This window comes from Lepus europaeus, chromosome 16, assembly GCF_033115175.1.
Source record: "Lepus europaeus isolate LE1 chromosome 16, mLepTim1.pri, whole genome shotgun sequence".
Taxonomy (NCBI): domain Eukaryota; kingdom Metazoa; phylum Chordata; class Mammalia; order Lagomorpha; family Leporidae; genus Lepus; species Lepus europaeus.
The window spans coordinates 5,497,182-5,518,350 of record NC_084842.1 but is presented as its reverse complement, the minus strand read 5'-3'; the positions used below and the strand labels follow the sequence as shown (position 1 = coordinate 5,518,350).

General features: G+C 44.2%; 1 protein-coding gene across 4 annotated transcripts in view; it reads right to left on the bottom strand.

The window, feature by feature from the left end:
- The window catches only part of NSD3 (nuclear receptor binding SET domain protein 3), a 121,114-nt gene that overhangs the window by 30,813 nt on the left and 69,132 nt on the right, over window positions 1-21,169 (bottom strand). For 3 of the 4 annotated variants that reach the window (XM_062213435.1, XM_062213436.1, XM_062213438.1), the window contains exons 8-12: window positions 16,169-16,269; window positions 14,070-14,115; window positions 11,049-11,179; window positions 10,516-10,644; window positions 8,794-8,920 (exon numbers count right to left, since the gene is read on the bottom strand). In XM_062213435.1, the coding sequence (XP_062069419.1) occupies window positions 8,794-8,920; window positions 10,516-10,644; window positions 11,049-11,179; window positions 14,070-14,115; window positions 16,169-16,269 (534 nt within the window). The other variant, XM_062213439.1, reaches the window with a different exon arrangement.

Sequence of the window (21,169 nt, the reverse complement as noted above, 5' to 3'; positions counted from 1 at the left end):
ACCTACAAGAATTTCACACAAAATAAAGGCATTTCAGATAAATGGCCCCATTAAAAGATCTTATAAATCTTGCCAGAACAAATGACTGTCAGTTGGGAGATACAACTCTAAGACATCTTAGATCTCTAAAGGTAACTCCATAGAAACCTCACAACAGAAATTTTTCAACACTGGGAGCAGAGAGTGGCAACTTCTTCCCCACAAGAATGAATAAAAGCAATTACCAAAGGACAGATTCCTTTAGATAACCACTGCTGACTTCTGCATGGAAAACAAAGACAAAACGAAACTCATAAACCCAATAAAAAAGGCAGAAAATAAAAGTTAGACCTATCTTACCCAACCTGTAGAAAACCAAGGACAAAGACATTATTAAAATTTCCCATAGGAAAGGCAATTACTTTCAGAGAGGACTGACTGAAAGAGAAAAATGGAAACCAAAATAACAATGGGATCTATCTTTTTTTTTTTTGTTTTTTTTGGGACAGGCAGAGTAGATAGAGAGAAAGGTCTTCCTTTGCCGTTGGTTCACCCTCCAAATGGCCGCTACGGCCGGTGCACTGCATTGATCCAAAGCCAGGAGCCAGGTGCTTCCTCCTGGTCTCCCATGCGGGTGCAGGGCCCAAGGACCTGGGCCATCCTCCACTGCCTTCCCAGGCCACAGCAGAGAGCTGGACTGGAAGAGGAGCAACCGGGACAGAACCAGTGCCCCAACTGGGACTAGAACCCAGGGTGCTGGTGCCGCAGGCGGAGGATTAGCCAAGTGAGCCGTGGCACCGGCCCCCATAGTAAACTTTTACCCGCGCAACTAGCAAATATTTAAAGGGGAAAAATAATGCCAATTAAGACAGAAATAGAAAATAGTAACAAGCAAAAGATACACAAATGTGGAAAAATAAAAAAAGAAAAAAGCAACTGGGTGGGGCTGGCATCATGGTGTAGCAGGTAAAGCTGTCGCCTGTGACACCAGCATCCCATATGGGCACTAAATTGAGTCCCAGCTGCTCTACTTCTGATCCAGTTCCCTGCTAATGCGTATGGGAAGCTAGAGAAAGATGGTCCAAGTACTTGGTCTCCTGCCACCCAAGTGGGAGACCAGGATGGAGTTCCAGACTCCTGGCCTTGCCCTGGCCCAACCCCAGCCATTGTGGCCATTCAAGGAGTGAGCTAGAAGACGGAAGATTCCTTTCTCTCTGTCTGTCTCTCTATTCACTTGGCCTTTCAAATAATAAAATAAATCTTTAAATAAAAATTCTGTAAAATTGATTGTTACAGAACTTTTTGTAGTCTTCCTACTACTATACATTTTTTTTCAAAGGGTAAATGAAAATGCTTTCCAGAAATCACATTTGTCCTAAATAACAGAGAGTGGTAATATGAGAACTCATCAGGCATGTATTCTATAATACTGTTTTTACATGTAAAGTGTTTATCTTTTGATAGAGGAAAACTGCTTCAATGAAGTTAAAGCAACAGTATTTAGAAGTTCTTACTGCAAATGTTGGAATAACCAAATCAAAAGGACTTTAATTTTTTATAATTGTGGTAAAATACATAACATAAAATTTAACGTTTTAACAATTTTTAAGCATACAGTTCAAGCGACATTACACACACTCTTGCTGTTGGGCTATCATCACGATCTGGCCCGATGACATCCTGAATGTTCAACAACTCCCCACACCTTCTTCCCCTGCATCTCTGGTAACCACTGTTCTACTTTCTGAGAACTTGGCCACTCTAGGCATTTCCTGTAAGTGGAATCATACAATATTTGTTCTGTTGTGACTGACTTATTTCACTCAGCATAAAGTCTTCAAGGTCAATCCAGGCTTATATATTATTCAAGGCTGCATAACGATTCACTGTATGCACATGTATTTTGTTTATCCCTTCATCCACTGAGGGACATTTGGACTGCTTCTAACTTTTAACTATGTGAATAATGCTGCTACCACATGGAGGTACAAACATCTGCTGGAATCCTCGCTTTCAGTTCTTTTTGGTTTCTAAACCCAGAGTGGAACCGAAACTATTTACTTTTTTGAGAAACTGTCACCTTGTTTTCTTTCTTCTAAGTTTTAAGCTTTTTATTCCATGAGAGAAATGCATAGGAGAGTGAAGGCGTTAGTCTAATCTAAGGGAGAAGGGAAAGTCTAGAAATCAAGTTGAAATCCATACCAAGCACCAGGAGCCAGCTGCGCGGTGGAGCAGGCAGGCCAGAAAGCATGGAGCGGGTGGCCGGAAGGTCACATGCCCCGAAGGCCCGGGGCAGCAAGGGCCCACAATGGGGAAAGAGGGAAAAAGAGGGCTCCACATTGTTTTCAACAGCTGCTGTACCATTTTACATTCCCGCCAACAGTGCACAAAGGCTCCAATTTTTTCTCATCCTTTCCAACTCTTGTTTTCCAACACTTGTTTTGCTTTTTTTTTTTAAATAATAGTCATCCTAATGGGTGTGAAGTGGCAGCTTATTATGGTTTTCATTTGCACTTCTCTGATTACTAATTATGTTGAATACACTTTCATGTGTCTATCAGTCATCAGTATATCTTCTTTGAAGAAATGTCTGCTCAAGTTCTTTACCCAATTTTGACTTGGATTCTTTGTTGCTGAACTGAAGGAATTCTCCATATATCCTGTGCATTAATCCCTTATCAGATACTAATTTTCAAATATTTTCTTCCATCTTCTGAGCTGCCTTTCCACTCTTCTGACAGCGTCATGTGGTGTACAAAAGATTACAAAGAAAATTTGATGCAGCCAATTTGTTCATAATTCCTTTTGTTGTGACTCTGATGTTATATCCATTAAATCACTACCAAAGCCAATGTCATGAAGTTTCCCTCTATTTTCCTCTAACAGTTTTATTCTTTTAGCTCGTGTGCTTTGGTCTTTGGTCCATTTGAAGTTAATTTTTGTTTACTGTGTTAATGGTCCATTGCATTCTTTGGCATGCATTCATTCTTTTCAGCCACATTTGTTGAAAATACTGTCCCTTCCACCATTGAATGGTCATCACACCCTTGTCAAGAATCATTTGGCCACATACCCAAGTGTGTGTGTATTTCTGGGCTTTCAATTCTCTTCCATTGTTTGTCTGTGTGTCTGTATTCCTGCGTCACAATGGTTTGATCACTGTAGCTCAGCAGTAAACTTTTTCTTTAAAATTTTTATTTTTGACAGGTAGAGTTAGAGAGAGAGAGAGAGAGAAAGAGAGAAAGGTCTTCCTTCTGTTGGTTCACTCCCCTAATGGCCGCCACAGCTGGCACTGAGCCGATCTGAAGCCAGGAGCCAGGTGCTTTTCCTGGTCTCCCATGCGGTGCAGGAACCCAAGCACTTGGGCCATCCTCCTCTGCCCTCCCGGGCCACAGCAGAGAGCTGGACTGGAAGAGGAGCAACCAGGACTAGAACCTGGGGTGCCGGCGCCGCAGGCGGAGGATTAGCCAAGTGAGCCACGGCGCCAGCCCCTCAGCAGTAAACTTTGAAATCAGGAAGTATGTGTCCTCCCGCTTCATTATATTCATTGTTTTTAAAGCAAACTTCCCTCTTAAGCTTCCTAGTAGATGTGTACCAAGTAGATTTTATGCGACCTTTGTTGACATGATTCTATAGATTCTGGAATTAGGAGAGAAGCTCAAAAGAGTGTTTTTTTTTTTTCTTCTTCTAAATTTTTACTTGTTTTTATTTTATGCAAAAAGCAAAGAGGCAGAGAAACAGACAGCCCTCTCCCATCCACTGGTTCACTCTCTAAATGCCCATGACAGCTGAGGCCAGACAGTCCGGGACAGGCTGAAGCCAGGAGCCAAGAACTCAATCCAGGTCTCCCGTATGGGTGGCAGGAACCCAACTACATGAGCCATCATCATCACCTGCTGCCTCCCAGGGAGTGTGTTGGAAGAAGCTGGAATCAGCAATAGAGCTGGTCTTGAACCTAGTCACCCTGATATGAAATGCAGGCATCCTCAGTGCCATCTTAACCACTTGGCCAAATGCCTAACCATGAAGAGTGTTTTAATATTGAGACACATGGTCCTTCCCATCAATCATTTAACTTAGGGACTGTGGAGCCAGTGCTATGGCATAGAAGATGAAGTCTCTGCCTGCAGTGCTGGCATCCCATACGCTACTTCACTTCCAATCCAGCTCCCTGCTAATGTGCCTGAAAAGCAGTAGCAGGAAATGGCCCTAGTGCTTGGGCCCCTGCACCCATGTGGGAGACCCAGAAGCTCCTGGCTCCTGGCTTCAGCCTGGCCTAGCCATGGCCATTGTGGCCATCTGGGGAGTGAAACAGAGGATGGAAGCTCTCTATCCTCTTCTCTCTGTATCTTTGCCTTTCAAATAAATAAATAAATATTTTTTAAAAATTAGGGACTGTATACTTCAACACTAAAAGGAATCAGACAGATTACATAAGCGACTTAAGAAAACAGTGTTTTGGCCGGCGCCGTGGCTTAACAGGCTAATCCTCCACCTTGTGGCGCCGGCACACCGGGTTCTAGTCCCAGTTGGGGCACCGGATTCTATCCCGGTGGCCCTTCTTCCAGGCCAGCTCTCTGCTATGGCCCGGGAAGGCAGTGGAGGATGGCCCAAGTGCTTGGGCCCTGCACCCGCATGGGAGACCAGGAGAAGCACCTGGCTCCTGGCTTCGGATCAGCGAGATGCGCCGGCCGCAGCGGCCATTGGAGGGTGAACCAACGGCAAAGGAAGACCTTTCTCTCTATCTACTCTGCCTGTCCCAAAAAAAAAAAAAAAAAAAAAAAAAAAAAAAAAAAAAAGTTCTAAGCCTTGTCTGCTTAGGACATCTCTGTGGCTTCTGTTGGATAGAATGTGGGAATAACATCGTTTCTGGTAGCAAGATTTGTTCGGTAAACAAATTGGTGATATTTTCCAGAGATCTCTAAATGAAGCGTCCTAGTATTCCATACCCTTTGGTGGGGGGAGGTGCTTATGCGCAGCTGGCGGGAAGATCCAGCCCAGGTTGTGCCTCACATCTTCTCCCAGGTGTTGTGAGCAGGAGGGGTCAGCATTCCTGGCAGCCCCCCAAGGTAGAGCTTGATGAGAGGTGATGTGAATGGAGGGCTCAGTGACCCCAGCAGAGAAGGTCAGTCGCCTTCTCCCCAGGGGATGGTCCGTGGACACAGGGGTCATTTCACTGGAGAAATGAGCAGAGAGGAACCTAACGCGGGGGACCCATGCAGAAAGGAAGAGTGGGATGTGCCAAGCGGGTGGTGTCAGAACAGCTGGGTCAGAGCAGCAGGGGCTGTGGGGTCTCTGTGCCCCAGCCTCTGCTGTGCTCTCCAGGCTCCCTGGTTTGGGGTGTGGCTGGGACTAACCCCAAGGGGGCCCATCTCCCTTCTCCTGGCAGACACACACCTGGACCAGGTTTTCTCGGAGCCCTCCTCTTTGGCACCTTGTTTTAGGGTCATAGCTAGACTTTGAAATAGGGCACATTGAGAAACCACAAAGCAGGACCAGCGTTTAGCTGCCACCTCTGAGGAGAGCATCACCTCTGGGACTCGGTTCATATCCCTGGGGCTCCACTTCCCGTCCAGCTCCCTGATAATGCAACTGCAGCCGCTTGGGAGTCCAGGAGGAAGTCTCTGGCTCTGTCTCTCCCTCTTTTTCTCTGTAATTCTGTCTTTCAAATAGGTTTTTTTTTTTTAAAGTGAGAAAAAAAATTAAAAAAAAAGAAAAGAAAACAGTGTTTTAAGGGCCAGCGCTGTGGCATATTTGCTAAAGCAATGCCTGCAGTGCCAGCATTCCATATGGGCACCGGTTCAAGTCCCAGCTACTCCACTTCTGATCCAGCTCTCTGCTATGGTCTGGGAAAGCAGTGGAAAATGGCCCAAGCCCTTGTGCCCCTACACCCACGTTGGAGACCTGGAAGAAGCTCCTGGCTTAGGATTGGTGTAGCTCTGGCCATCGTGGCCATCTAGGGGAGTGAACCAGCAGATGGAAGACCTCTCTCTCTCTCTTCCTCTGCTTCTCTGTAACTCTGCCTTTCAAATAAATGCATAAATCTTAAAAAAAAAAATAGACAGTGTTTAGAAAGAGGAATGGGAGAGAATGTGGAGAACTAGGAATAAGTGCCTGTTCCATGTTCAAAAATGAAAATACAATTAAGGCCGGCACAGCGACTCAATAGGCTAATCCTCCACCTTGCGGCGCCGGCACACCGGGTTCTAGTCCCGGTCGGAGTGCCGGATTCTGTCCCGGTTGCCCCTCTTCCAGGCTAGCTCTCTGCTATGGCCCGGGAGTACAGTGGAGGATGGCCCAAGTGCTTGGGCCCTGCACCCGCATGGGAGACCAGGAGAAGCACCTGGCTCTTGGCTTCGGATCAGCGCCGGCCACAGTGCACCGGCCGCGGCGGCCATTGGAAGGTGAACCAACGGCAAAAAGGAAGACCTTTCTCTCTGTCTCTCTCTCTCTCTCTCACTATCCACTCTTGTCTGTCAAAAAAAAAAAATACAATTAAGAAGGCCAAATAAACAGTGTGTGCAGACAGTCTGACCCTGAGGTTGCCACTTGGCAAATGGTTCAAAGGTTTTACAGCAGAGTCTAAATGGGATGAATCACATAGGGTATATGGGGAAAATAGACTACATGCTCTAAGCAGCTTCTCCAGGTTAATCTGTGAGCGTTTGTGTGGACATGTGTGTCAGGAGAGAAGATATGAGGCATCTGACATCCACTCTACTTAGCCAAGGCAGTAAAAGGCAGGAGCAAGGAGCAAGGACCATGGAGACAAGCTGCCCAGATTTAAATTTCAGCATCGGCTGGCGCCGTGGCTTAACAGGCTAATCCTCCACCTGCGGCGCCAGCACACCAGGTTCTAGTCCCTGTTGGGGCGCCGGATTCTGTCCCGGTCGCTCCTCTTCCTGTCCAGCTCTCTGCTGTGGCCTGGGAGTGCAATGGAGGATGGCCCAAGTCCTTGGGCCCTTCACCCACATGGGAGACCAGGAGAAGCACCTGGCTCCTGGCTTCAGATCAGAGCGGTGTGCCAGCCGCAGCGGCCACTGTGGGGTGAACCAACGGGAAAGGAAGACCTTTCTCTCTGTCTCTCTCTCTCACTGTCCACTCTGCCTGTCAAAAAAAAAAAAAAAAAAAAAAAAGATAATGTGCATTTTCCACGAGCTTTCTCGAGACCCCATGTATATATCTGCTATCCAATTGGCTATTAGTTCCTCACAGTTAAAATAAAGTAATACAGAACTGAACTGAAAAAAAAAAAAAGGCTAGGAGTCTGCCGCCTCAGAGGTTAAGATACCACCTGGGATGGGATGGATCCCATATCAGAGACCCTGGATTTGAGTCCTTGCTGCACTCCCGATGCCATTTTCCTGCTAATGTTCATACTGGCGGACAGCAGGTGATGGCTCACCCAGGGTGCTCCCTGCCATCCATGTTTTGGACTGTATTCCTAGTTCCTATCTGTAGCCCGGGTGAGCTACAGCAGCAATTGCAGGCATTTGGGGAATGAACTGACAGACTGGAGCTTTCTCTCTAATTTCCTGCCTTTCAAAACAAAATTAAATATTTTTTAAAAGCCACACACCCGAACATGGTTCTTGGGAGTGGTACCATGCCATTTCCAATCAATTTTCACTTTCTATATTGTTACAGATTAAACAAGTACTTTCAGCTTTCCATGATTTTAATCAGAATCATATCTATATGGAGAACTATTAACTAATATATAACTTTCTGTACAAATTATGTTGATAGGTGGTAGCCTATGTATGGTGGCATAAGAAATAAAGTGAATTTACAAGTTTTAAACAAGATTTCCAGTAGCTCCATCTTTCCACTAAAAATAATATAACCATGATTATAGTCTTGACTGACACTTATTCTGGACTGTTAAAGTCAAAGAACTTTGTGCCAATTTATTTGGTGGGGCCGGCACTGTGGTGAAGTGGGTAAAGCTGCCATCTGAAGTGCTGGCATTCCATATGGGCGCTGGTTCAAGACCTGGCTGCTCCACATTTTTTTTAAAAGATTTATTTTATTTGGAAGTCAGAGTTACACAGAGAGGAGAGGCAGAGAGGTCTTCCATCTGTTGGCTCACTATGCAACTGGCTGCAACAGCTGGAGCTGCACCAATCTGAAGCCAGGAGCTTCTTCCGGATCTCCCACGTGGGTGCAGGGGCCCAAGGCCTTGGGCCATCTTCTGCTGCTTTCCCAGGCCATAGCAAGAGAGCAGGATTGGAAGTGGAGCAGCCGAGACTCGAACTGGTGCTCATATGGAATGCCGGCACTGCAGGCAGCTGCTTTACCCTCTTATGTCACAGTGCCGGCCCCTGCTCCGCTTCTGATCCAACTCTCTGCTATGGCCTGGAAAAGCAGTGGAAGATGGTCCAAGCCCTTGGGACCCTGCACCCACACGGGAGACCCAGGAGAACCTCCTGGCTTCGTATCAGCTCAGCTGCAGGTGTTGTGACCATTTAGAGAGTGAACCAGCGGATGGAAGATCTCTTTCTCTCTCTCTGCCTCTCTGTAATTCCACCTTACAAATAAATAATCTTTGAAAAAAATTTACTGGGCACAAAAGCTTCTCAAACTCATCTGAACAATACTGGTTCACAGTTTGATAAATTTTATAGTAAAGGCACCCTTAGGAGGAACTTTAAGTACGCTTTTGATCTAGGGAAGCCCAATCACAGAAGAGAATCTGATTTTGTTGGAATACCTGGGCGGGGGGCTGTCAGGTAGGAGTGATGAGAGCATCAGATGTCGTGGAGACACTGCCAGTGCACGGGGCTCCCCACCCCTCTCTTCCCGTCAGCTTACCGGTTTGACATTCCACACAGATGAACTTTCCGTCAGGGAGTGAAGGAAGCCCCAGGCACTCCAGGTGGAAGTGTGTGCAGCACTCTCCCTCACAGGCAATCAGAGAGTCGCCAGAGCTTTCACAGATCTGTAACACGGTAGAAAGCAGTGGTCCTCAAACTTCAGAAGGCATCAGATTCACCCGGAGTTTGATTCGGTAGGTCTGGGGTGGGGCCCAAGAATCTGCATTGCTAACAAGTGTCCTAAATGGGCCGGCGCCGTGGCTCAGTAGGCTAATCCTCCGCCTTGCGGCGCCGGCACACCGGGTTCTAGTCCCGGTCGGGGCACTGATCCTGTCCCGGTTGCCCCTCTTCCAGGCCAGCTCTCTGCTGTGGCCAGGGAGTGCAGTGGAGGATGGCCCAAGTGCTTGGGCCCTGCACCCCATGGGAGACCAGGATATGCACCTGGCTCCTGCCATCGGAACAGCGCGGTGCGCCGGCCGCAGTGCGCCTACCGCGGCGGCCACTGGAGGGTGAACCAACGGCAAAGGAAGACCTTTCTCTCTGTCTCTCTCTCTCACTGTCCACTCTGCCTGTCAAAAATTAAAAAACAAAAACAAAAACAAAAAAACAAGTGTCCTAAATGTGCTGATACACTTGGCAGTCCTTGAGAGCCACTGAACTAGACAGCTATTTCCACACCCAGTATGGCATTAAAGTATAAAAAGTCACACTTGGGGCTAATGAACAGCAGGTAAAGGCTCTGCCTGTGGTACCAGCATCCTATATGAGCGCCGGTTCGAGTCCTGGCTGCTCCACTTCCCATCCAGCTCTCTGCTATGGCCTGGGAAAGCAGCAAAAGAGGGCCCAAGTGTTTGGGCCCCTGTACCCGCGTGGGAGACCCAGAAGAAGCTCCTAGCTTCTGCTTCAGATCAGCCCAGCTCCAGCCATTGTGGCCCTTTGGGGAGTAAACCAATGGATGGAAGACTTCTCTCTGTCTCTGTAACTCTCTCTGTAAGTCTGCCTTTCAAATAAATAAATAAACCTTTAATTAAAAAAAAAGTCATACTTGGGCTTTTATGACTCCTTCTTTGGCATCTGCACACTTTAACTTTTCTTCCTGGGGCAAAGCAGTATTTTTCAAAAAAGATGAAAACACATTTAAAAAGTTCATATACAGGCCGGTGCTGTGGCTTAACAGGCTAATCCTCCGCCTTGCGGCGCCCGCACACCGGGTTCTAGTCCCGGTTGGGGCGCCGGATTCTATCCCGGTTGCCCCTCTTCCAGGCCAGCTCTCTGCTATGGCCCGGGAAGGCAGTGGAGGATGGCCCAAGTGCTTGGGCCCTGCACCCCATGGGGAGACCTGGAGAAGCACCTGGCTCCTGGCTTCGGATCAGCGAGATGCGCCGGCCGCAACGGCCATTGGAGGGTGAACCAAGGGCAAAAAGGAAGACCTTTCTCTCTGTCTCTCTCTCTCTCTCACTATCCACTCTGCCTGTCAAAAAAAAAAAAAAGTTCATATACAATCAAACTTCAGACATCCTGAAGTCAGTCCCCAAATTAGTAACAGCATATCACAATGAAGGCATCTGCACTTGATTGTTACATGTTCCTACTAAGACAGGGAAGAGCCACAAAGAGCTCTTGGACCTGAAGCTTTAAAGTAAGATTACCCTCTTCAATAGAAGGTAAGTCAGAATATGAGAGCAACTGTCTGAAGCCATGGGATCCATCACCTGCCTACCTGACACACAGTGTCCTTCTTACTCATCCCAACGCCTCTTCTGGACAGACTGGAATCCACGGACTGCACGTCGGAAACATCTGCATCTGCAGTAGCTGAAGGGCTATCTACTTGCTTTCCAAAGCCTACCTATATGGAAGACATAGCACATCTTTAAGAAAAACAAAACAAACATTCCCTTAAAGTTAGACACTATGAAAATCCTAGTAAGACTTGCTCAAATAGATGTAGACACAATCACTTGTTTTGGTTTTTTTCCTCTTTCTAAAATCCATGGATACTATTATATATGCTGTTTGGGGGGGGGAGAAACTGTAGCTAAAATGAAGAAACAAACAAACCGTGTTTCTGTTATATAAGACATGACCAAAGTGAAGATGCCCATAAGCTACCAAAGCTGTATCCCCTGCACCCCCCCCATTGTGTATTTTAGAAATTCCCCCAGACAATTCATAATCTACGAAGCACTATGTTACTTTGGTTTGGAAAAGCAAAAAAAACAGCACTGTGCCCAGACCCTTGGACATATTTACCTGCAGATCACTCAGTCCTCTAGAATCGGAGTCAGATGTATCTCTGTATGCTGAACTAGTCATTTCTACATCAGTTGAGGCGCGACTCCTTTTCTTTAGAGGTTTACAGGAATCTGAAATCTCGCTGGCACCTTAATATAACACACTGAAATTAATCCTAAAATAGTGCTAAAAGTTTGTTGTTTTAATATATTTTTTTTTTTTTGGTGGGAGAATATTTTCTTTCCCCAAACTCATCTTTCGTGTGGGAAGAAAAAGCACAGCTCTCTTTGTAACACTGAAGTCACGAGTCAAAACTTCATAAGCTTCTGACCTTCCTGGTAGTGAGTGATTTAATTTACAACCGCTCTATTAAAACATTTAATTCAGTTCTCCTGCTCTAAAGCTCTGTTCAGTCAATAGAGCCCAAGTTCCAACCTAAAAATAAATTCTATCAAAACTGCAGAATAGCTGATTGATTTGGAGCAATTCAAAGAACCGTTCAATTTGGAGGGGGAAAGACATAAAACCCAACACATTGTGTAGCTTACAAATATGGTCGCAGAGACATCGCCATCTTGTTTTTATTAGGGATGTGACAAATCTTTGATTTGTATTCGATTCGTACACGGATAGTGCCATTTTCCCCCAAATTTTGCAATTCAATTGATTATTGCCCCCCAGATAAATTTTGGATGTTTGTAATTGTTCATCTGAGACTTCCTTGGTGAAGTGGCATTTATTGTGACCGTGAATGAGTGCTGCAGCACATGTACATGGGTCATGCCATGTAGGAGGCACACTGCGGAGGACTGTAAATGGACAACCAGTGTTCAAGTGCAGCCAAATCACGAAGAGCTAGATGAGAGGCCTCTATGTGGAATTTGTGCGGGAAGAAATAAATATGAAAAAAAAAAAAAAAAAAAAGGCAGAGAATAGTGTGGAATTTTTTTTTTAAAACTGTGTGTAATACAAATCCAGCCAAAACAATAGTGCAAAAAGTTACAAAGCAACAATCTCTTGGGCTAATGCAGTATAGGCTATACAGAAACAGCCACGATGAAATGTGCAGATCAGGCACGGTGAACACCAAGGAACCAAGGAGACGGTTAATATTTCAACCCACAGTTTGTGTTTTGGATTTTTTTCCCCCAAAATTTCCATACAACAAACAGACATCTAGATCAGCCCAGCAAGCTATGGTGGAAGTGTGCAGTCCAGAAGAGCCCAGGGAGAAGCAAGTCTCCCGAGGCCGTGAAGATCCGCAACAGGCTGAGTGAGCGCAGCACTTGGCACCCAGCCATGTTCCGTGCTGGAGAGTGCGGGCCTCGCTAGACTGCTCAGAGTACTGGAACCTCGGTATCACAGCTGAATGTTTCCTGGTATCTATAAATGAGGGTGCCTTCCCCAGGTTAACGCTGATTAAAAAACACAAGTACACAAATCTATCTCCTTCATTGCTGGTGTATGGACCCAGAACACCACCACAAAATATTTCCTTGGCCTAAAAGATCACTGGATTAACAAGGAGTTTTAACAGAGGAACAGGAGTGCTGCACTGAGAGGCTTTCGAAGGGAAACACAGGTACCGCCATTTCCGAAGAGTTCTGAAAATGCTAGAAAAATGACAGGCTGCCCAAGACAGCTGTCATGCTGTTCTCCATGATAACGGCACTAATATTTAAAAAAAATAAGAGCTTTTAATGATTGTAATGTATACAGTTTGGGCTGTTTGGCAAAACCCTGCAGATGTGCATTAATGACGCTTTATTTAAAAACAAAAAAACAAAAAACAAAAAGCAGTCCATGTTGGAATTGATCAGTGTAAGTTAACGGTGGTTTTTAGGCTGGACCCATGATTTACGCTGTACCCATCCAGCTCAGAACAAAAAAAAAATCATCTGAATGTTAAAGCAATTGTTCAGAATCTTGAAGAAGAAACCAGGCAGGAAAATGCCAATAGCAGTGATTGGCAAAATCAAAATTGAAAACAAAGAAACTGTTTATCAAGCCGCCGACAAAGAAATCTTGCATGGAGACTCCAAGTCTGGAGTTTCTGGGATGAAATTGTACAGGAATCTCAGTCCACAGTTTCCTCAATCGCTGCGGAGACGGAGCTGTCACTGAATCTGACAGAGCCCTGCACTCCCCGGTCCGCCGACCCTGTGGAATGGTGGAAACACAACGCAATCAGGCCTCCTAATCTCGCAGCCATCGCGATGTCTTTTCTTGGAGCTCCGCCAAGCAGTGTTCCCTCCGAGAGGCTGTTCAGTTCTGCTGAGGATCTCCACGGAGACCATCGCTGCAGACTTCTCCCCGAGAATGCAGAGAGGCTGGTGTTTTTATTTTTATTTTAAATAATGCAATTTGCCCAGAGTAAACTACAGCTATTAAATACAGTTTGATCTCACTAAAAACGCACGAATCATGCTATGGAGTTTGTACTGTAGTCAAATTGCACACAGAAAATACAGATATAAATTTAAGGTTTCTTAAACTTTGTGCATATCTCAAATTTATTTTGCATAAGGTCATCTAATAGTGGCCATAAATATGCTATGAATCATTTTAATTTACAAAAAGATTTTACAGCACTGTCAAAATAAATGTGGCAAGAATTTTTTCAATCAGCTTGTCTTGTCTGATTTGTCATAGTCCATGTTTGACAAACATGAATAGCTACTATTCGGTATTCAGTCGAATACCAAAAAAAGTGGATTCGTCACATCCCTAGTTTAATAAGCCAGTGAAACCCCAGAATTTTATGTAGAAAAGGCAGAAACAGTATCAAGTCTACATGGTGTTCTCCAATTTACCAAAACAAAGAAAGACTTTTGACGTGGAGATACAGAAGATCAACTTGAAAAGTCACACACACACACACACACACACAGCACACACTGGGAAATACTGCAATTTCACGCTGAAGAGCAATAACAATGATTTACAGAGACAGACAAAAATACATGAAGTACAAATAAGTAATTCTTAAAAATTGGTTTAATCAAGGAAATGCAAAGCAACATTATAATATTAACTCACCTTTCTGTAATCCAGTCTTCGCCGTAGCCTGAGGAACTGTTTCAACCTGTTTGGACAGAAAAATATAGCATTAACAAGGAATTTTTACTCTATTAGTAAACGGAGGGAAAAAAAAACACTTTCATGGATCTAAGTAATGATGAGTGATTCATGTATCTGGGTAAAGTTCTCTTCTGGAGTTCAGGCAGGGTTTCGGTCCTAGCTGCTTGTGCTGAATACCAAGTGACAACACACAGACACATGCTCTCTAGCCAGGATTCTTCCCACCACTCCCTCAGTAGATGACAAGGACGAGAACACTTTCCTCAGTGTCTGGGAGGCAGAAGAGGGGTTGTTTGTGCAATCAGCCCCGTTGCTGCTAAAAAAGCCCTCCCACCCCAAAGACGTTAGGATAAATTTTTACTTACTATGGTACTCAGGTTAATGTAACTCACGCCACTTTAAGACCCCTCCGCGCCTGCACTCACAGCTAAGTTGCTGGGAATCAGGACCCTCTCTGTAGAGAGTGCTACAGGGCTCCATACAGCTGGAAGCTCAATACTTTTGCTGCTAGTACAAACTTAAGAAAATAAGTTTGTGATATTGCAAAAGCACTTTCTTGAGTGTCTTATGACCAGTGTCTTGATCCTACATTAGGAGAGCGAGATCAGAAGTTATTCTGCCAATGTATATGTAAAACACGTGGTAATTTGAGGACTGAACCATTGGAACTAGAGAAAGGATGCTATCTGGAGGACTTCCTGTTCAAGCTAGGAATTGAATTTCATGTTTAAGATGTAATGAAATATGCATGTTGAAACACATTTTGTAAATATTTACGGATTGTTCTAAGCTTTTTTAAAAAAATTTTATTTTTTTTTTACAACAAGTAAAAAAACATACAACAGAAAGGCTTTTATAAGATACAATTAGTAATACAAATATAAAATCTTCTAAACAATCACTGGTATTGTTCTACTACTAACTGTAACACAGTGGTATTAACAATTTGTCCCATTTTTTGGTACCCATTATGCTTATAAATTTTAAACTCACTGATCACAGAGTGAACTTGGGAATCAGGTGGCAAAATCACAACTTTTTGGTAATGAGTACTATAGATTTGCAAGAGCATAGAGAGATTTTTTGGAATATGATTTCCTAAGTATGAAAGCTAACATGATAAATGAATGACAAATTAGTACATTATTTAAATTTTAGTTAAATATTCTGGAAAATTTTTTTTACATGCCTGGTGATACCATAGAGCACAACGTTAGCTCTTACATTGGAAGGTTAAAATTATGAGGGCAATATTTTTTAAGTTGAAGAAGTCCACACTTACATATTAAAAGGTTTTTTTCATAGTGAAACTTACTGGAACTAATCCTATTCAGAATTTGTTTAGTGTAATAGCAGGTGTCTGGGTCATAAAAATGGGCATTCTAAAAGTGAGTTTTAATTAAATAATGGTTTCTAAAACTTTCTTTGAAAAGGTAATGTAACGTATATTACTACAATGACTACACTCCTTTAACACACTTCAGTCAGAATGTATCCTACTTCATTTTTACTTAAATATTGTTTACATGACACCTGATACCAGGGAAATGCCATTCCACTGGGAAAATAACATTCCAAAAAATCTGCGATATCACCAGAAAAGCCAGTTTATGATTATCTGCTTTTTATATATAAGACTATAAGTTAAATTAATTTGATTTGCTTAAAAAAATAAAAACAGTACATACCAGCAGCTTAAACCAAAAATTTAAATTTCAAAAGAGGGAACTTAATGACGGCTCCAAATAAAAATCATGAAGACATGTCATCATTCTGTTCACAACAGAAATTTCAAAATAAATGTGAGGTTTTTTTTAAGAGTCTTGTACCACTGGCTCCCCATGTCCAGAAACCGGTTTCCCGTGACAAGGCTTGAAGCAGAGTCACAGGAACGGATGTGTGAGAACTGGGCAATGGAAGCCGCCAAGACAGAGCATAACATAGTTCACGAAGGAAACCCAGCGTGGGGGAGAAGTTTCTCTTTCTTTTAAGATATCAACGTAAGCCACAACATTTACAAGTACAATGTTTTAACTCTCTACATGTAGGAAGCCAACCTGCTCCTTTTTGATCTTCTTCTTTGGCACAACCTCAGTGGACTTCTCTGATTCAGAACGAGTTCTAATTGATCTTCTCTGTTGCTTCTTTTCTACTGAGCCTAAGAGGTGATTTAAACAGATAAACAAAAACTCATTTAAGGACGGCTCAACATTCATGCAATTAAGGTTTGATCAAATTCCTTACCCTTCCTACCCATTGATTTTGAAATTTTAATTATATATCATTAAAAATCTGTTAAGTACTTGGAAGCATATAAATTATTTAATAGATCAAATTGTAAAGGCTGATGAGACTGGGATTCACAAAGCATTCTAAACTACACACACACACAAAAGGGGATTTGATTTTTTTTTTTTTAAGTTAAAAAATCAAACTGGGGCCGGTGCTGTGGCGCAGCAGGTTAAAGCCCTGGCCTGAAGCACCAGCATCCCATATGGGTATCAGTTTGAGTCCTGGCTGCTCCACTTCCGATCCAACTCTCTGCTGTGGCCTGGGAAAGCAGTAGAAGATGGCCCAAGCCCTTGGGCCCCTGCACCTGTGTGGGAGACCCAGAAGAAGCTCCTGCTCCTGGCTTCGAACTGGCGCAGCTCTGGCCGTTGCAGCCATCTGGGGAGTGAGCCAGTGGATGGAAGACCTCTCTCTCTCTCTGCCTCTCCTTCACTCTCTATGTAACTGTGGCTTTCAAATAAATAAAATAAAATAAATCTTTAAAAAAAAAACTAAAATAGCAGACAGAATCTACTTTTAAAGGCAAATAAACATGTTTAAGTAACTACAATTGAGGGGATGAAGGAACTCTTAAGATTTTGTGAAAATGGTTTACTTGAGGCCAGTATCATATGGCATAGCTGGTAAAGCCACAGCCTGTGATGCTGGCATCCCGTATGGGCTTGGGTTCAAGTCCTGGCTGTTCCACTTCCAACTCAGCTCTCTGCTAATGGCCTAGGAAAAGCAGCAAAAGATGGCCCAAGGGTTTGGGTACCTGCCACCCATGTGAGAGACCTGGATTTGGCATGGTTTAGCCCTGGCTATTAGGCTGTATGGGGAGTGAATCAGTGAATGAAAGATCTCACTCTCTCTGTCTCTTACTCTCTCTCTTTTTTTTTTTTTTTGATAGGCAGAGTGGACAGTCAGAGAGACAGAGTCTTCCTTTTTCCGTTGGTTCACCCCCTAAGTGGTCAGGAGCCAGGCGCTTCCTCCTGGTCTCCCATGCAGGTGTAGGGCCCATGGACCTGGGCCATCCTCCATATCCTTCCTGGGCCACAGCAGAGAGCTGGCCTAGAAGAGGAGCAACCAGGACATAATCTGGCGCCCCGACCGAGACTAGAACCCGGGGTGCCGGTGCTGCAGGCGGAGGATTAGCCTAGTGAGCTCTCTAACTCTTTTAAATGACTAAATCTTAAAAAAAAAAAAAAAAAAGTGATTTACTAATTAGCTGACACTAGAAATTACTGGTTCAAAATTCAAACATTACTACATGTTTTACATTTTAACAAATGAGTTAGTTTATTTTATACGTAAAATGTTTAATAATGCTTGGTTCTTTTATATAAGTTTTGCTCAAAAAATGACCAAAACAAAATCATTAATTTGACTATCAAGGGAACTGCTTATACTTTGAAATAATTAATTATGGAAAACTAGTTGAAACAAATTAATCAAGCTGTTTCATGTCAAATGGCAAAACAAGAAACTATTAAGACATTTAATCAGTACAATCCGTCAAGAATAAATGGAAGGAAACTCACGCGCAGCCGGTTTTGGACAGCGTGGAACTCAGGCTGAAGAGCACGACTTGCAAGGGCAGCACCTGAGCAGTGACTGCCCTCGTGACTCCTTCAGCACAGCTGTTCTCCCTGCTGCCAGTGCTCGCACCCCCACGTGGTCCTTCCTAACAACAACTGCTACTACTGGAAGACATTAGGACCACCTGTGGAATCAGATACAGGCTACTTCCGTGAAGCCTTCCACACAGCATTAGTATGTTCTGATTTCACGGCTCGTGCCTATGTGTAAATCGATTCCCTCACCTTAGTTCAAAGTCAAAACAAAGATGGATTTTACTGCTCATTTTGGGGAAGGTGTGAGCAGACTGATAATAGTATACCGATTTGGAGAGGACTTAAACAATTTTTTTTTAAAAAAAATTTTATAATATCATCCTTTTCTTTTTCAAAGATTTATTCATTTTTATTTGAAATACAGAGTAACAGAGAGGTAAAGGTGCAGAGAGAGAGATCCTTCATCCGCTGGATCACCCTCCCAAATGGCTGCAATGGCTGCAGCTGGGCCAATCCAAAGCCAAGACCCAGAATTCTCCTCCTGGTTTCCCACATAGGTGCAAGGGCCCAAGGACCTGGACCATCTTCTACTGCTTCCCCAAGTGCATTAGCAAGGAGCTGGATCAGAAGTGGAGCAGCCAGGACTCAAACTGGCGTCCATATGGGATGTTGGCACTACAGGCAGCAGCTTTTACCTTCTATGCTACAGTGCTGACCCTGAAATAATCAATTTCTAACAGGATTAATTTTTATTGACAGGGTTGGCTTTGTGGCATCTGCAGGTTAATTCAGTCTGTGTGATGCCAGCATCCCCTACTGGAGTGCTGGTTCAAGTCCCTGATGCTCTGCTTCCAATCCAACTCCCTACTAATGTGTCTGAGAAGGCAGTGGAGGATGGCCCAAGTGCTTGGGCCCCTGTCACACATGAAGAAAACCAGGATGGAGTTCCTGGCACCTGGCTTCAGCCCACTGCAGCCCCAGCTATTGTGACCATTTGGGGAGTGAACCAGTAGACAGAACATCCTCCCCTCTCCCGGGGGCCCTTAACTGACTTTCAAATAAAATAAATCATAATACAATTTTTTTAATGAATAAAGTTACTGGCCCTTCCCTTTACTCTCATTCTTAGATTGAAGGACAAGTTTACTAAGGCCACACATACCCCAACCTCACAGGCCAACGGAAGGACCCCAGGGAGCCACACTCTAATATAATCAGCAAAATGTAAGGACCAAGGAAAACAAAAATGAAAATGGAACCACCTAAAAGCCAACAAAAATCTTTGCTTGTTTTGAAGATGACAACAAAATTATAACACAAAATGAAAAGAGGTTAGACCTCTTGTCTTAGAGGAAATAAGGCAACGTGACTTCTCAAAAATATTCTGAAAGCTACCTGAAGAACAGCTATGTTTAGAGCTGCTGAGAAGCATTAAGTTCAAGTGCTAAGAGACAGGAGGGAAGGAACACTGGATTAGGAAAACAGCTTGGAGGCACAGTGTGAATACAAACAGTTGTGTATTTTCTCAAGTCACAGAAATGCAGCAGCGCCACACATTTTATGCATCCCCTAACTTTATTCTTCTCCTTAAATACTTAACATCAGCTGAAGGGAAAACAGGTCTCTTTGCTGACTTTTCAACTATTGAAGTTACTTTTACAAAACACAAAATGTTCATTCTTTAAATGGACAACGTATGTTTGTGAGCAACAGCTACTAATCAAACTGAAACCAAGGTCAAAGCTTTAGACTTCTCAACCCTAAACTAAGTTATAAGTAAGTGCCTTCTCTCAAAGAAGGAACTACATTCCTTTTCCATCTAGAATTATAACCAGAATTATGAAAATTCATAGCAGAACCCATCCTTACATGAAAATAAAACATTCTATAGCTCAGGGAAAGGAAAAAATCTAAGCTCCATTAAAAACAAAAACATAGTATTTCAGTTACAGTCAGTCTGGTATTACATGAAGAGTTTACTTTCTCCCCAGATGGGGGCTGCAGTAGTGCTTGGGCCCTTACCATCCATGGGGGAGACCGGGGTGAAGCTCCTGGCATCTGGCTTCAGCTTGACCCAGCCCTGAATGCTGTAGTCATCTGGGGCATGAACCAGCAGGTGAAAGAGCTGGACGATCTCTCTCTCCTTAGGGTGCTGGTTTGCATCCCAGCTCCTCCTGTTCCCATCTATCATCCTGCTAATGCACCTGGGTAGCAGTGGATGATGGCTTGAGTTCTTGGGCCCCTGCTACCATGTGAAAGACCCAGCCCTGGCTATTGTGGACATCTGGGAAGTGAACCACTGGAGGGGAAGATACTCTCTCCCAAAGAAATTTTAGAAAGTTTAGAAAGCCGGCGCCATGGCTTAACAGGCTAATCCTCCGCCTTGCAGCACCGGTACACCGGGTTCTAGTCCCAGTCGGGGCACCGGATTCTGTCCCGGTTGCCCCTCTTCCAGGCCAGCTCTCTGCTGTGGCCCGGGAAGGCAGTGGAGGATGGCCCAAGTGCTTGGGCCCTGCACCCACATGGGAGACCAGGAGAAGCACCTGGCTCCTGCCATCGGATCAGCGCGGTGTGCCGGCCGCAGCGCACCAACCGCGGCGGCCATTGGAGGGTGAACCAACGGCAAAGGAAGACCTTTCTCTCTGTCTCTCTCTCTCTCTCTCACTGTCCACTCTGCCTGTCAAAAAAAAAAAAAAAAAGTTTAGAGAAATTTCCAATAGATTTGAAGACCACATTAAAATTGATAGTTCTTTTTTGCCAATGTGCCACAACAGCCTTGAAAATCTTGCAATTTTTTTTTGAAGATTTACTTATTTATTTGAGAGGCAGAGTTACAGAGAGAGAGAGAGAGAGAGAGAGAGAGAGAGAGAGAGAGAAGGTCTTCCATCCATTGGTTCATGCCCCAAATGGCTGCAATAGCTGCAACTGAGCTGATCCCAACTCAAGAGCCAGGAGCTTCTTCCAGGTGTCCCACATGGGTACAGTGGCACAAGCACCTGAGCCATCTTCCGCTGCTTTCCCTGGAGCGTTATCAGGGAGCTGGATCCGAAGTGGAGCAGCCAGTCCTGAACGGACCACGTGGGATGTTGCATCGCAAGTGGAGGCCCAACATGCTATGCCACAAAACTGATACACTTAACTATGGAAAGCTGAGACCAAAAGACTCTTTTACCATTCAAAGAATGGAAAAAATGTTTTCAATTATGGTTAACATGC